This window comes from Tauraco erythrolophus, chromosome 26 (assembly GCF_009769465.1).
Source record: "Tauraco erythrolophus isolate bTauEry1 chromosome 26, bTauEry1.pri, whole genome shotgun sequence".
Lineage (NCBI taxonomy): Eukaryota > Metazoa > Chordata > Aves > Musophagiformes > Musophagidae > Tauraco > Tauraco erythrolophus.
Window position 1 is genome coordinate 5,234,863 of NC_141490.1, and position 16,940 is coordinate 5,251,802.

General features: G+C 53.8%; 1 protein-coding gene across 3 annotated transcripts in view; it reads right to left on the bottom strand.

Annotated features, from left to right (window-relative positions):
* LOC104374214 (protein CEPU-1) overlaps nucleotides 1-16,940 on the bottom strand; it is a 342,497-nt gene that overhangs the window by 40,476 nt on the left and 285,081 nt on the right. For all 3 annotated transcript variants that reach the window (XM_086626802.1, XM_086626803.1, XM_086626801.1), the window contains one exon: nucleotides 7,219-7,451. In XM_086626802.1, coding sequence (XP_086482928.1) covers nucleotides 7,219-7,451 — 233 coding nt within the window. The remainder of the gene's footprint in view (nucleotides 1-7,218; nucleotides 7,452-16,940) is intronic.

Below are 16,940 nucleotides of genomic sequence, written 5' to 3' on the forward strand. Positions count from 1 at the left end.
GGTACCAATATTGCACTACAACGAGTTGACTCTGCTCCCGCGATTACGCTAACAATGCTGCTACTGTAGTAACATCACATTGTCGAGGTCTCGCTGTTCTACCCTTAATTTTATTGTCGTAAGATTAAATTGCAATAATGTTATCGAGCCGCCATTAGCGTTACCACGGTAACAATAACATTAAGGTAGCGATATCGCATTACAGTGGTCCAACCGTTCCACCACAAATATTTTAATGTAGTAAAACAAAAGAGATTACTGCAGTAACGTTAAACTGCAGTGACCTCATTAAACCACCACCGGCTTCATCATGCCTAACGACCGTGCGCGGCGGCGGGGTGATGCCCCATGTGCGTCCTGGAGGTGCAGGTGCTGCTGTGCCACCCCTTCAACTGGCAAAGTCCTTGGGGAAGGAGGGGGACTTGCCATGCAGGGGGTGAGTTCGAGACCCGCAGACAACTGGAGTCCTCCTCCAGGCTTGGAGAGCTGTCGGTGCAGCGTGCCGCTGGCCTCCTGCTGTCACCCGCTCGGCAGCAGGGATTAGCGGAGTCGCTGTTGAATGGCTCGGGGTGAGGCGGGCGACCTCTCCCTGAAAGCCTTTGGAGAGGAGGGGTAACCGGGGCTGCTGAGGGCTCACACACTCAGAAAGGCTCAAAGAGGAGTAGGTTCTTGTTTTCTAGAAGAGGGGTGATCAGAGGGCAACCTCCGTCGCTCCGTGCATCTCCGAGGGAGTAGCAAAGAGAGTTACTCTGAGCTCACCTTGCTGCCACAAAAGTGCATGCAGCTGTGGCTGGGGAGGATGGCAATAGTGGAGCCACGGGGGTGTCGGAGGTGGAAATGGCCCCAGCGGGCATCGCTGTGCTGTCCCAGCACCAGGGCACGGGGCAGCGGGCGAGGATGCCAAAGGGTTTGTGTCGGTGCTGCTTGGAGGAACCCTGCAACGCACTGGATTACAGCGTTAGCAGTTCACCGGGGGAGAAAACCAGAGAAATTGGTCACAGCCTCGGTGGATACAAAAAACATGAAGGAAATGAAAATGGTCTGTGCGTCCTATGAATCACTGGTTCTTCCTTCCGCCTGCTCCATTCTCCTGCCAATTATTTCTCCTTGGGAACAGGATACATCCTCCCATGGGTCTGGCGGTGCCTGGCCCGCCAGCATCGCAGGGGTGCCAGGCAAGCAGGAAGGATGCCTTTCCTCCACCACTACCTCTCTGTTACCAACTTGCTCTCTTTCTAAGGAGGACAGCGGTTAACACACTGTTCACCTCCCCATCCCTCCCACTCTCTGCTCCCCCTGCACCAGCAGGGCTCACCCACACACTCTGGGAAGGAGGACGTGCCGTACGTAGCACAAGTGGGACACGTCCCCGGCGGGATGCAGTGCACTTGGCTCCCTCCAGCAGCCGAGCGGGCACGTAACTGGGGCAGCCTGAAGCTGGAGCAAGGGCAGGAATGTGAGCCCGGAGCAAGCGCTTCCATTATGGGCTCTGGAGTCTCCATTTTCCCCCCCTCCCGCCCCATGATATAATTGCTAATTAATAATAACGTTTAGCTCTCAGATAGCGCGCTCCATCTTCAAAGACCTCTGTCGACATTAATGAATTAATCCTCATCAACCCCCCTGTGAAGTAGGTGACAATTATTATCTCTGCCTCACAGATGTTAAATTGATTTGCAAAGAGGTCAAGTGACTTGGGGGAGCTCAGCCACATGCTGGCTACGTGGCCACTCCATGAGGGAGCGCGGACAAGCACACCGGTGGGTTAAACCCACCCGCTGTGCTGATGGACCGGGTGGTGGGTTACCAGCAAGGGCTGGTAACCTTGGGAGGGAGAAGGAGAGATCCAGGGGCAGCAACGGATGCGGGAGCAGCAGAGATGCTCCCAGGGCAGAGCAAAACAGGGATACAAAAGCCAACAACTAGGACAAGCGCGCCAGAGCGCGTGGGAGACCTTCAGTCCTCAACAACAGCCCTGATACAAAAGGAAAAGACGCTTTGACGGACGGACGGTGATTAGCAATAAAAGCGAGACAGGGAAGGAACGCATCAGTCAAAGGAGCTGAAAGCGCAGGCGAAGCGAGGGAGGATTTTGATTTCGTGCCGCTGGTTTCCTCCCCTTCACCACTTTGGGGAGGCTCTCCCAGCAAGCCACGTGCCTTTCAGAAGGTGTTATTCTAAACCCGCTTTTCTTCTAGATGGGACAGCTGCTTTCACAGGGAAAAGGTGTGGACACACTAGAAAAACCCACGCCAGAAGCAGATCCAGTGGTTTCTGCCGGGAAGCACCCTATCCAGTGTGAAACTCCAGCCCATGGCTTCACACCTGGCCAACATTCACACACTCTGACTGCCACTGAGTTACCAAACAGCCCTGGCCAAATCCCTTCGTCCCTCCTCACCTCTAGCACCGGTGGCTTTGGCAGAGCAGGGGACAGGCTCAGCCCCATGGCACCCAGCTGGACCCGTGGCTCCGGCAGCGCTGCCAAAGCCCCTGGGTGGAGGGTGGTCTGGAAGGCTCTGAGCATCTCCAGCAAAAAAACCCACCCAGGCACAAGCAAGGCATCCTCACCTACTCTGTTTTCCCCACAAGCCACCTTGAGGCCTTTGGATGAGGGTGATGATGACAGCGAGGACGGATCCTTCCTCCCAGCCCACGCCACCCCGTGATCCGCTGCCCCCGCGCTCGGCAGGGCAGGCGTTTCCCACGCATTCCGGCGCGAGGCGGAAAAGCGGCCGCGAAAAGTTATCCTTGTTCTCCCGCGAGTGAAGAGAAGGGCTTATGGCATCAAAAGAAAATTAATTGGGCAGAGTTCGGCTCTCGAAACAAAGCCGGCTCGGGTGCTGCAGCCCCATCGGCAGCTTTATCTCACCGGCACACACCTTGGCAGCCGCGCTCCCGGGGCGGCCCCGGCGCTGGGCCAGGTGCCACCCGCACGCCACGGCTGCCCCCCGCCACCCGGGCAGCCCCCCGCAGCCCCCTGACTCTGCCGAGCAGGTAATTAACTCTCAAACAAAGACAAGGATTTGCAGATTGACCCGGGGCCCAGGAAGGAGTGGGAAAACTCATTTACACCAAACAAAAGGGGAGGGGTGATTAGTTGCTCCAGTGACAACAGAAAGAGTCAGATAGGGCCAGGGAAACTGATAAAGAAGAGAGAAAGTCTAATATCCCCCAGTTGCTTGCTTTTTTTTTTTTCTTTCTTTCTTTCTTTCTAAGCACTAAAATTCCACCATTTTCTATCATGCAAATTCCTGTGCCTAAGTGAGATTAAACTCGGGCAGGCACTGTGCCTCCTTCCCGAGTCCATTTCCCACGCCGAGATAAGGGCAGCTTTCCTTAATGCATCTTACAAGGCAGTGGGAGTGTTTTGCAGGCGCGCATTGGAGACGGCTTATTATCAATACAAATAAGAGCTTTCCAGACACCGTCCTCCTCCTCCTCCTCCTGCTCCTCTCTCTTTCAAACCCAGGAACCCGGAGAACAGCTTAAATAGCTGCAGGGTCCTGCGGGGAGAAGGGAGAGGCTGAGCCTGAGATGCTGCTGCAGGGGCCAAAAGCGGGACTGGCAAAGGAAACCAGTGGGATACAGGAGAGGAGAGGAGAGGAAGGGAAAGCATCACTCCTCAGAGGTCCACAGGGTCTAAGTCCTCTTTCTCACTCTGGGTTTCCACCTCTCTCCAAGTTCAGAGCTTGCCTATCGCAAGGGGGGCTTCCCTGGATATTGTCTCTTTGGGATTTTCACCCAGAAACACCTCCCTCTTCCCAAGGTCCAAGGCAGAGTCCTGCAAACACAGGCAGTGCCGCTTCCCCGTGCTTGGTGTAGTCTTACGACAGCTCCTCCTAAGAAGAAATGAGGGCAGCTCCAGCGGGACAGGCAGGGACCACCTTCCAGATGCTGCAGATGACACGGACGCCCCATGAGCTGTTCGTTTTAGGCCTTGGAGCTTCTTTCCTGGAGGGATCCAGGTGCTAAGAACCTCCTTGTCCCTTTCGCAGCGATGTTGTTGGCTCACATCAACTTGGCATGACCAACGCTGAGCCTGACCCCATTTAAAGCAGTCCCCGAAATAGCAGCTCTGAACTTTGATGCATTCAATACCAAAGGTCTGTTGTCTCATTCCCGGGCTCATTTGTCCCACATTAGCGCAGAGGCAGCGGGAAGGAGAGATGCGTCGACCTGCTATTTCGGGATCAGCAGCAATCACCTTTTGCCTTTTGTAGCAGGATTTCAAGACTGACAAGCGTTTCTGAAAGCCTGACCGACGAGGAAAGGTGGGAGAAATGGGGCTTGGATCGTCTCAGAGAGAAGGTGGCTAAGGGGAAACACGATAACAACCTTCCCAAAAGCAAAAGGTTGTTACAAAGAGGACACCGATCAATTGTTCCCCACGTCCGCTGGGGATAGGCTGAGAAAAATTCCACTTCATTTGCAACAAAGAAGGTTTAAGTTAGATATTAGCTATACATTTTCTAATTATAAAGATAGCGAAGCAGTAGAATAGATCGTCTAGGGAGACTGAAGAACCTGCTTTGTTAAAGATTTTCAAGAATAGCTTCCATACGTGTTTGCCAGCGATGTCTCTGCCTTGTTGCAGGGGGACGGGCTAAATTAGCTCTTGAGGTGCCTTCTACCCACCTATTTTAGGATCTCAGCCATCAATAGAGTCAACCTAGAAATAAATGTGCAGCACTTCCCTCGCTGCAGCGTGGACATCTTCGGTTTCGTGGAGTTTCTAAGCTGATTCTCTCCTGCTGCCTTGGAGGACCATCCCCAACCCTCATGCCCTAAAGGAAGCTCCTTCTCTCACCCCTATCCCTCTTCTGCTTTTTGCTCTTTCCCTCCATGGCACTGCTTCCTCCAGCAGCCCTTGGTACACACCAGGGATGCCCCCAGCTCCTCGTTCCCTCCATCCACGGCTGTTTCCCAGCGACATCCCCTAAACTTGGGGAGAAGAAAGGATGCATGGCATGAGCTGAGGGTGTTTGGATCCTGGCCGATATGCACCCATCACGCCTGCAAGAAGGCGTGGAAGGGGAAGAGCTCCTTGCCTCCTGCGGCCAGTCCCTTCGGAGAGTGCAACCTGCCCCAGGGCATGCTTTAATTGCATCTGGAGAGGCTGGGGAGTTCCTGCCTCCAGAGCTGTGCCCCCAGGCCTTTTCCTGATGCAGCAAGGTGAAAGTCAGGACCTGCTTAGAGCAACCCACACACCTTCCTGCTTCTGGCTGCACCTGGACTAACCCTGTTTCAAAGGGAAGACCCCTTTGCCATCTCCTCTCACTGCTTCTCCTTTCCTATCAGGCTGTGGGAAGGGGCAAGAGGTCCCACAGCCACGTGCTGAACGTGGCACATCCCTGAAATCCAGTGCTCGGACACCCTGCTTTCTTGGGAGGGAGGGGTGAGCGCCACTTCCCACAAGCTGAACGTCATTTAGACAGGATTATAACGGCTTGTGTATTTATTGGGCTCATTTTCCAAGGCAAGAGAGTTAATCCTGGCATCCCAGCCAAATTTTAATCGGGGTCATTAAGGCAGGCTTCCTTTTAATTGGACACGACATTCGCTTTCATGTCGCGCTCCAGCACGGTGCTGCGCATCCCGCTCTCACCACCTTCCACCCGAGAAAGGGCTGGGTGAGCCAAGCAACAGCTCTTGAAATTAGGGGGGCTGCTCCTGAGAGCAAATATTTCCATCGGCAGCAGTGAGGATATTCAGCAGTTATAGGGCTGAGCCTGTCACCGAATCCCCCAGTACTTAACTGTACTGCTGGAAGGAGTTAAGATATGACCTTTTCCTCCAGAACCCAAACATCTCTTCCTAATGATACAGCAAGACACAGGAGCGATGGACCTGGATGTCTGGTGATATGGGAAATTTAGGCCAGGAAATGGGAATCAGAAGAGAACAGAAAGAAATTGTCCCGCATCGCCCCGGCGCCTGATAGCGACTTCAGAACTTGCGGGTGATCGACTTTGGCTTAAGAAACTCAGGCAGGTAATAACAGATTGCAAGATAAACAGCAAGGACCCGGGCTGGCAATGCATCCGCTTTCTCTCCGCGGTTAATGGAGATGGAGAAAGTCCGGCTCGGTTTAGTTTGCTTGATTGCTCAAAGAGGAAAGACAAAACGGAAAGGGAGGGAGGGGGGGAAATAAAGGCCCTAGGTTTTTCCCCCCCCTTCTATTCATTAGGCTGTCAATAATGCTCAGGCCCAGCGTATCGACGGTGGTTTAGCTCAACCCGACTCTGTGTACAAGACCAATGCCTTTTTAACCCAGCGTGTTTCCAAATCAATACACCCATCAGCATTCGAAAATTAGCCCGAGACGAGATTCCAATACTCAAGCTGGTGTGTCATGCTAAGGGGGCTCCTGGCCAAACTGCAGAAGAAGAAGGAAAAAAGGTTGCTAGCAAGGGATTAGAAATTTTCCATTCATCTTCCCCGAGGCTGCCTCCCTAAGAGCACAGTGAGCACCATATGTCCCACCACGCCGGCTCCCCCTTGCCCAGCACACGTCCCCACCAAGTCCCGCAGCACGGACACGGGAGTTATCATGCACGAACGTCCCCCTGCTTGACCGCCACGTGTGGCCACGCTTGCCCGTCCCCTCTCGAGAGCCCATGTGTGCTTGCACACGTGCTGAAGAGCCACACACGCACGCCACAGACCGTGCAGCCTTGGCAAGGCACGCTCACGTGCCAGCGAGCGCACGCCTGGCCACCACGAGTGCTCTGTCACCCCATGCTGGCCTTCCTCCTCCTCCTCCTCCTCCCAGAAACACGGAGTTTCAACACACAAACACATATTGTTGCTAGGCATACACACACCCCCGCGAAGTACACAAATCTGCCAGCTCTCTCTTTTCCCCCAACACAAGTTTTACTTCAAGCGTTGCCTCCAGAATGGTAAAAAAACCCATCAAAATACAACAACAACAAACAGCAACGTGAGTTTGCCAGAAACTACTTGGAGAGGCAGAGCTGCCCATATCAGAGCCCCACGACTACTCCAGGAAAGTGGGATAAATGTGATTGCAAACCCCCGGGCACTGCCTGGGACTCTCCAAGCCTGTTGATCAGCCTCTACATTTGCACCAAGTTCTCTTACATGCAGTAGGCTTGACATAGGAGCAGCGGGAGGAGAAGACACCAGGGCAAAAGGGAGGAAGAGAAATTAAAGCACCAAGCCCGACCCCTCTACGAATTCCCTTCCTCTTACCTTGCACGATGAGATGGACACGTGATGTCTTGGGGTGATTGTCTGTCTGCACGGAGCAGGTGTAGGGACCCTCATCGTACACATCCACATCTTGGATCTGGATGCTGTACTGGGTTTTGGTGTTGGCCAAGAGCACCACCCGAGGGTCCAAGCACCACTTGTCATTGCCGGCATAGAGGATGCTGCTGCGGTTCAGCCAGGCCACTCGAGTGACTCGGTTATCCACGGAGCACCTGGGGAGAGGCAGAGAGGTGAGCCATCAGCACGCTGCTCTTGAGTGCCCTTCCCTCCCTTCCCCAGCCCCTCCTGGTCCTCCTGACACTATTTTTAGCTTTGCCACCAGCAGCAGTTTCAGAGACCCAGCCACCGAAGAACTTTCACTCCTCTGATCCCATTTGCTCCTTTGCAAACTCAGAGCCAAGCCAAAGCCTCCAAATCTTGAGTCCAAACCATGTGTTTTTGGGGAGGGATGCAGGTTGCTACCTCCTGCCCAAACCCATCACTTCTCATTCTCTCTGCAGACCCTCATATCCCTTCAGCCAGGCAAAGAAACGCACAGCGGAGTCGGGAAAGCGGCTCGCTCTGCTTCACAAAGACGCAAGGAAAATTTATCTCAGGAGAAAGCCAGCTCTGACACATCTCTAAAGAGAAACCTTGAGCTTCCTACCATTTGTCCCTTCTGTCAGCTCTTCCTTCCCTTCCCATCATCTGCATCGCTGCATCTCCTCCGCTTACCGCACCTTACCCCAGCTAAGCACTTCCAGTGATGTTTTAGAGGTAGAAATCTTCCACTTCCAGCCTCTATAACCCGAGCCCTGCTCCCAGAAAACAACGCAATGCAAACTTCCCTTCCCGTGCCCACTACTGGTGCTGGTGAAGAGACAGGTACCCACCCAGGGACAAGCTGTATCGTCTCATCTAGCCTCTTTTTGGAGGTATCTCTTTGGCCCCAGTGATTACAGGAGGAGCCTAGACAACCCCCTGAGCCTCAGCACACAACATTTGGAGGTTAGGGATGATGGATCCCCATGAGGTGACTCGCCCAAGGCGAGATGGGCAGTCTGCACCCGAGACTCCCCCACTGATTTGCCAGGCAAGTACCCAAGCTACTGCACCATCCTCCCTCTCTGGTGTGAAAAACATCCCGTAAATTAAGCAATTTTACTGCTGTTCCATAATGATATTACGATAATAATAAATTAAATGTGAGCAGATTTTTATTATCTACATAAAAAAAAGCAATAGATTCAGCCTGGGCTGAACACCAAGAACTCGGCTCCTGCTCTCAGCTGCGTTACAACTCGAGCAAAACCTGAAAGTCGAGTTGCTCAAGTTGAGCAAAACTTGAGATTTCTTCCCAGAGGATGGTTTTAGTACTTTGTACCCTGGACCTCAACTCTGCCGGTAGCTCAGCCCGACGGGGTTTGAATAAAATGCAGGTGGATGTTTGGCATCGCGATGCCACGAAATAGGCTCCCACACGAGTGGCACGTCTGCGCAGACAGCGGGGTGTCCACCCGTGCTGCCAACGTCGTGGAGAAGGACTGGGGGCGATGAGGAGCTGGACGTGCCTTGAATTTCTCAGACTGGTCCCTTCTGAGAAGATCATCACTGAGGACCTGTAAGCAGGCTGAACTAAAAATATAGATTTCCTCTCTTCTCCTCCACACCAGTTTTTTTTTTTTGCGTGTAATGCATCAGCTTGGAGATCCCGGGATAATAATGGAGCCAGACGGTGTGTAATCCAAGCATTCCCTCTATCATATGGGCATTTAAGTGCTTTTCAAAAGCGACGGGGCTCAGGTAACGCATGAGGCAACAGTGAAATAAGTGCTTTCGTCCTTCACAGCACCCGGTCACAATCTCTTATCACCCAGACACGCTCCTCCGTCCCTGGGATGGGCAAGCTTAAAGTTGTTATTTTATTTTCCTCCCTGCCTCTTAAAGCTCCCGAGCCAATATATGTATCTATCTATATCTCTATAAAATAAAGCACAGGAACAGCTCCTGGGAAAGACATCCTTTGACCTCTGGATACGATGTGCTATTTAGGGGATGGGGGGTCATGCTCCTACCCAAGCTCCTTCCAACCACCATGCCAACCCTGCTCCACCTCGAGCAAGCGCCGGTTGGGGTCCTCGACACAGCGACCCGCTGCTCTTCCAGCCCCTCCATCTGCTCCCCTATTCCCTCCCCTCCAGCAGCTCTTCTCTCTCCCAGAGATGGGAAGCCCTCCTCTCCCACACACGGGCAGCCAAGCAGAAAGCCTTTGGCTTTGGCCGGGAAGGCAGGCTCCAAGAACAGGTGGGGAGCAAAGCCACCACTGAGCCTGCAGCATCCTGCTTTTCCACCCCACTCCTGGCAAGGTGCAAAGCCCCGAGATGCTTCCTCCACCTCGCTGGAGGTTCTCACCCTCCCCCTCGCCCCACGACGTGCCAGGGAGGGAGTGAGGAGAGGTCCCTGGGGTGCCGGAAAACAGCGCTTGCCTCCAAAAAGAAGATGTAAAAATAATTAAGCACAGATGAGGTAATCTTCTCTCTCAAGATCCTTAATCCTTGTTACGTTCCTGCTTGGAAGGCAAGGCTTTCTCCTCCAGGAAGATGAAAAACTGCTGTCTGTCAGCACAAGGAGGAGATGATACCGCTCCTTCTCTCCGCTCTTTCTTTCCCTCTCAATGCAGTCAAAGACTCAGGGTTTCTCCTCCGGGAGGGGGAAACCCTGCCAACGCACCACTGCTGCATCACCCTGGGGGTGGGCAGTGATGGTCTGCAGAGAGATGCAGCTCCAGACGCTGCACCAGACCCTCTGCTCCCTGCTGCCATGGAGGGCACCCCAAAATGACCACCAGCAATCCAGTTTGGGCGTTTTAAGACAATTATGTGCACCAACCAAAGGTGAGAGGTGCAGGCATGCATCCTCCTTGCTTGTCCCACCTGCCTGCTGATGCCCTCGTCCCAGACTCCCCGGGCAATGCTGCGTGGTGGGCACAAAGGGGATGAGGCACAGGCTGGTGCTGCCCTTTCCAGATCCGTTAGCATCTCCTGCAGCCAAAGCTCCTTGGCTTTGCTATCTACCCTCTCCAAGCAAACTGGTTGCTCTCCGCCAAACCAGCCGGCAGCCCCACACAAGGGGCTGAGCTCGTACAAAGTCCTTGTGCCTGCACCCTCTGCATCCCCATGCAAGGGACCCATGGGTGCAGCCGACAGCCCACCTGGCTGCAGAAACACCAGCTGCAGATGGAAATCAGCAGAGGAAAAGCATCACCATCGGGCTTCTGACACAGGCACAAAGATGAAAATGCCAGTGAAGCCCTCAGTGGGGATGAAACCGCACTGGCCAGAGGAGAGCAGGCTGCTCTGCAGACACAGACCTGCTCCCAAAGAGCCCACGACCAGACTGCAGCTTCCACAATCGACTGTCAGGAATAAATAAGCAATAGGGTGGCACAGCTGAGTGCCCTGACCACTGATCCCACCCACGATTTGCACAGCCCCCGGTACCTCCCTGCATCTTCGGCGCAGAGACGGATGCCACCAGCCAGCGCTGACGTGCCCTCCTGAACTTCTCTCTTTGCTTTCACGAGTTTGCACACAGAAAATGACGGGAGAGGAGGTGGCCCGGCAGTGGGGGAAGGAGGTTTTTAATTACTGAAGTGTAGTAATTGGCACACAACACTTTTTTGTTGCCTCTTACGCAGATCGCTGGTGTTCCAGAGGACTGGGCTGGAGAGCACAGATTGTCTCAACCCAGCAGGACACACAAGAAATGAATAATGCTAATTAGAACTGAAAAGAGCTCAGCGAAATTACCAACCTGATTGCCGCTCTCATCGCAATTATCGGGGTACAAGCTTCATCGCGGGAAGGCAGGGACGGGGCTACGCCTGGCTCACCCCAGCAAACTTGGTGGCCCAACTTGGGGCCATGACGAAGTTGACCCCACCCTGTACTTGACACCCTCCTGGGCTCACCTGTCCTTCCACCACCACCTCATCTTCACTGTGTGCCCACCCTAGAGAAACCCCCTTCCCAAACCTAGGCCAACTGATGGAGTTTCACACGCCTTGCACCCCAGCACTGACCACCATCTCGAGATGTCTTTTCTTTCTCTTCTCAGTCTAACTCAGCAATTCCCAGACAACTCTGGATTTGGAAGCAATCCCTTCCACACCAGCAGCGTTCTGTCTCTGCTATGGGCCAGACCAAGCTGGAAATCAGCTTGGAGGAACTAGCTTGGGCTTTGGCTTAAAACTAAGTGCAAATCCCTCCTTTTGCTGGGCAAGGAGTCAAGCTGCTCCAGCCCTGCTTTGTCCCCAGCATTTCATGTCCCAGGCAGCACCTTCCAGCCTCTGCACCATCAGCCGTGCTATAAATGATCAGCTAAACTAGACCGCCGCCGGAGGCAGGAGCTTCACATCTCAGATTTATTTCTGTGATTATCACATTTTATTGTTATTTATTAGGATTAATTAAAGGCAGGGCTGTGAACAACTCAATCCCATTCAGGCACAGTCCCACCGCTCTCATAGACTTTCCTACGATGTTTATGCTCTGGCAGCAATAGAAGTTTGGCCATCAGTTCCTGAGCGGAGGGAAAGCTGGGGTCAGATTGTCCCATGTTCTTTGGAAATGTGCTGCCCATGACCTTGTAGACCAAGATGCACACGCCACAGACAGCCCGAGGTGTGGTTATCATGGAAAAGGTGGTTTGGAAGCTTTTTAGCAATAAATATTAAAACAAAACCCAGCCTGGTTTCCTTCTCCTTACTCTTCGCTGTATTGGGTTAAGTCATGCACTAGTAATTCCTACCAGTCCAGCCCTTCTTCAGCAGGATTTACAGCATCTGTTCACTTTCCACGCACATACAGACTGCGTGCACGCTCCGCACGCTCACACGCGCTCACTGCAGCACCGTATGCTCACATACGCACCGACGCGTGATGCTGCCCTACGCACCAGCCCGACAAAAAAGGCTTTTTTCCCAGGTGTTGTGTGCATCCCATCTGACACAAGCAGCACGCATGGAGGGCACGCATGCTCATTGACACGCGTGGCAAACAGCATGGGCACCTCCAGCATTAACCCTGGGCACTCACCCCTCCGCACGCCACAAGCGGGGCAGCAGCAGGAACATCCGGCTCAGCCCACTGAGCTTGGAGGATGGGGCTTGACAAACCCATGCCGGTCACAGGCTCCATGCAGGGGACGTGCATCACAGTGGCAGATGGACTATCGGATTAAAATGGTCCATGGGTATGGATCTGGCTTGCTGAAAGCCCCAACTGCTCACCCAGGCGGCTCTAACAGGGGCTCAAGGCTCAGCCCCACTGGGGTCCGTGTGGTTGTGGGCAGTGGTGGGGTTCTCACCATGTGCACCCTCGTCGGCACCCCAGGACCACCCCAGCCAGCTTCACCTCCAGCTGCAAGATCAGTTGGAGGGCATTCCTCCGGCTCACTCTGATGGGACACCACCAAAGACACAGCTCGAGGACTTTTTCACGGCACAGGATGGCTAGGGCTGAGAAACTGGTTCCCTGCACAGGGACCCTGCTGCCTGCCAGGCAGGAGCTGACCCAATGATTAACTCAGCAGCGGGGATCCAGCAGGAAACGGGGGGTCCTGCTGGGGCTGGCACCTCCCTCCAGCCCCCCAGTCTGCAGCAGCCGCAGCATCTCCAAAGGCTGCGGGGTGAGAAGGTGCTCTCAGATCAGCTGCCGCCCCGGTGCCTCTGCAAAACCACGCTGAACCGGGCTAAAGCAGCACTCAGAAGTGGAAAATAAAAACCCTTGTGCTTCCTCACTGCTTCCCTGCCCAGAGTTTCATCTCAGTTGTGGCAAAGGCAGTCGGGGCTCTGGACTGGGAGGTCCTGCCTTTTCCACCACCTTTTGCTGCAACCTGCAGCAAACCCTTGCAAGTCCCTGCCCTTCATTTCTGCCCTCTGCAAGGCTTTAAAGATATTTGGCACCTCCTTGCCAGGGAGAGTGAGTTAATGCATGTTTGTAAAGTACCTGGTGTCCTCAATAGAAAGTTTATACATGCAAATGATTCGTACTAATTACATTAATAATAATATACCAGGCTCGAAAAGATCCGCCTTGGTTCATCGCCCAGGATTCGCAGAGCTGTGAACAACTCCCAGTACGCTGCCTTAGAGGAGTTCATTGGCAAATGCCAAGGAAACCAGGAGGAAACCGGACCGGGGAGGAAGGAAGGGCTGCAAAAAGAGCTGGAGCTCCCTGCTTTGCGTCCTGTGGACCGAGCATGAGGTGGGGTACGGAAGAGCCACGCCAGCACCTCTGCATGCACCCAACACCCCGCCGGTCCCAGGAGACCCCCGTGCCAGCACCGAGGACTTGGTGCAAAGCAGGCAGGTCGCAATGCAGCAGGCAGGGACGGCTTGTCTGGAAAACTCTTTATCTCTCTGCAATGCAGCAGTGCACTAGCACCTTTCCAAGTCCCCTGCTCCCATGCTCGGCTCATCCAGCCTTTCTATTTATCCTCCTATTGTCTCTGCTAACAACAGGGCTCTGCGCATCTATAGCATCTTCCATCTCAGCATCTCGGAGCGGAGCGTGCTACAAAACATCAATGAGGGCAGCTGCCCCGAGACCACACGTCGAGGAAACGTGGCCCTAACCTGGGCTCCCACCCTCGCAGCTGACCCCATGGAGCAGCGCCCGGAGCGTGCTCCCAGCCCAGCTGCTTGGGTGCCGTCCAAAACCACTAATGGCACTGGGGAAAGGGGGTGACACCAGCACCAAACTGCCTGTAGGCAGCTGTGCGGGGACACGGCTGGTTTACTAATGAAATGCCACTCCGCCCAGGAGCTCTGGCAGCGCCAGGATCCTGCGCTGAGCTCGAGGGATGTTTTGCTCCTCCTGGTTTTCTCCTTTTTTCACATTCCCAAAGCCCAAGTAACTGCTCAGGGGGCAACAGGGTGGCTGAAAGCCACCCCTTGCCCGGGGGTCTTCCAGGGTTGCCTATGAAAGGGTCCTCCCTTCTGCAGGGAGGGCACCACCCCAGGTCAGGTCCAGGCTCTGGCAGATGCCTGCATGCCATCTTGAGAGGCTTCAAAAGGAGGGGTGAGAAACGCCTCAAGAAGAAAATAACTCTGTAATGATCTCATCCTTTCCCCCTAAGCATTACAGACCAGTTTAAACCCTGTAAAGTGAGGTCTCCTCATCGGAGGAGATGAGGAGAAGAAGTCTCCTCTGTTTGCCTCCAAAAATCTGGCAAGATCTCTCCTTGCTAGGTGCTTTTCTCTAGAAAAATGCTCCTTTGCCACCTACAAGCCCCGGGTTGAGCTACTCAAGATACCCCAACTCCCCATCCTTCTCAGCCCCACCTCCGGCAGCTCCCACTCTCCTCCTCCAGCCCAGCAGGGAAGTCCCTCCAGGCTGCACTTCCAGCACTCAGCGCCCATCCCCGTCCCCCACCTCGCTCCATCACAACCTGTTCCCCCTGAACAAATCCTGGTTTTACTTTGCGTGACTGATGCCAACGACGCAGGAATAAAGCGATGCCATCCACCCCAATGCCCTGCAAAGGAGCGCGTTGGACCAAGCACGCGGGCGAGCGACTGCTGAGCTTCGCTGCACTGAAAACGTATTCGAAAGGAGGTGAAGCACTTAACTTACTACAAGTGGGAAATTATCCCTGAAGTGGCTTTTCCTTACCAGTCGAGGCACAAAACGGGAATGGCAAGGGGTGAGCGCACTCTGCCGAGGAAGGAGCTGGAGCTGGCTGCGGCAGGGTGCTGCGAGTCAAGGGGCAGCGGGACAGGAGAAGCAGGGGGCAAGCGGGAGCAAGAAGTCCCGCAAACGGGGACAACACGGGGAAATCAACCCCGGGAAGAGCACAAGATGAGGTACCAGGTTGTCAAGGCACTGGCAGAGCTCTCCAGGACACTGTAACGCAGGGCTGTGATGGGGAGATGGGGGGAGCTTGCACTGGTACCAGCTCTGGCTGACCAACTGGGTCTACCTGTAGCAAATATACGCTGGTGTGCGCTACCTGTGTATGTGTGGCCTGAGAATAACTACAGGTGACATCACCTTCCTACACCAGTTCTCCCTCACGCTCTTAATTGCAATTTCACCGCAACAGCCAAGCTCATATGGCTTCTACTGGCAGATGGGTAGAGATGGACAGAATGAGGACAACGAGCAAACCCTTAAAATTAAAACTGAGGGGTGGTCCAGGTAACACAAGGCTGCATGGGAGCAGGGCATCCCAAGCCCTTGGGAGTGAATCCCCAAGCCTTGCAGCACCGCCCTGGGTGCCAGGGTGATGGGGAGAGGACTTCCTCCTTTGACAGAAGAAAAGGCTTCTCCATCCAAGGTCACAAGTGGCCAAGAGAAGAAGGTAGCCTGTACCTCTTGCTCCGACATCCAACTCCTCATAGAAACCAGCTCCCTAGCAAGAACCTACTCAGCTTCCTACAGACACTCAAAACCCACCACATGGCCAGATCTTCCCCCATCACATAACCAGAATGTTGTCTGCCACACCAACAAAGTTCAAGTGCCCCGTCTCATGACCTGCCACCACAACGGGATGGGGACTTGTCCCTGAGAGAAGGTGCCAGAGGGGCGCTGGCACAGCAAGGAAAGTGGAAAACCAGAGGAGAAGGGGAGGGCCAGAAGGGATGTCAAGGAAGAAAACATGATGGAACCAAAAGTAATAGGCCCTTCACCAGCCATGCCACTCGCACCAATACCCTTTCTCCATTTATAAAATGGCAATAATGAGACTGAAAACAAGAGAGGGATGGAGGGAAAGGACCCTTCCCAGTACAGACCCCCCCTTTTCTCCCCTCTCCCCTTGAGGACATCATCCTTAAAATATATTTCATTTCACAGCTGCATTATGGTACCACAAAATCCTGCGAATCCAATTTAAGAACAGATTACCTCCTCACTTACTTCATTTGAAGCAATTACATGTTAATTTTCATTGAGACCAGCCTAATGCATACCAATCTGATGCTGCAATCTCATTTGAATACTTGAGGGAACGCTAGTTGGGCTCCGGGCTCTGGAGGCTCCTATTTAAAGGGCCACTTCACATTTCCTTTCCCTTTCCCCCCCCAGTTATTTACACTTTGGTTGCACTTGCATCGCTTCCTCCCTCGATCCCGGCGTTCCCAACAGCTGGTGCCACTTGTGAGACCAACTAAAAAGGCCAAGTAAGTTTTGCAGCAAACCCTGCAGAAGGATGCTGCGCCCACCGCCAGCCTGGTCCCCGTGGCAGGACCTTCCCCAGGCCAAAATTCAACATCAATGGTGTCCTTGTGCATCAAGTAAATAACCTTCCAGCGTCAAAGTCGCTGGTAAACATGTGCTGCTACTGCTCACGTCTCTGCAAAGTGACTCCTCCTCCTCCTCCCAGGGCAGGAACAGCCTCCCCCAGGTTCCCAGCTGATGGTTATCTTCTGCTCCCTCATGCTCACTGAAGGCTCACTATCCAGCCAGGCCCACGGTATCGATTGGTGTCTCGGACACCAAGCTTGGAGTAATTAATAACGCCGCGAGAGTGCGGATTCAGCTCCTGGTTGAGCCGCGGAGGCCGGCCGCCTCTGTCTCGCGGCACGCGTTTCGGTGATAAGCATTCGTGTTGGAGGCTGCACCTTAATTAGATTTCTCAGATTGCAAAGGGCCCTGAGACACTTGTGCAGACACCATATAAATGTATATTGCATTGTACTGTAATTAATCCAAGGT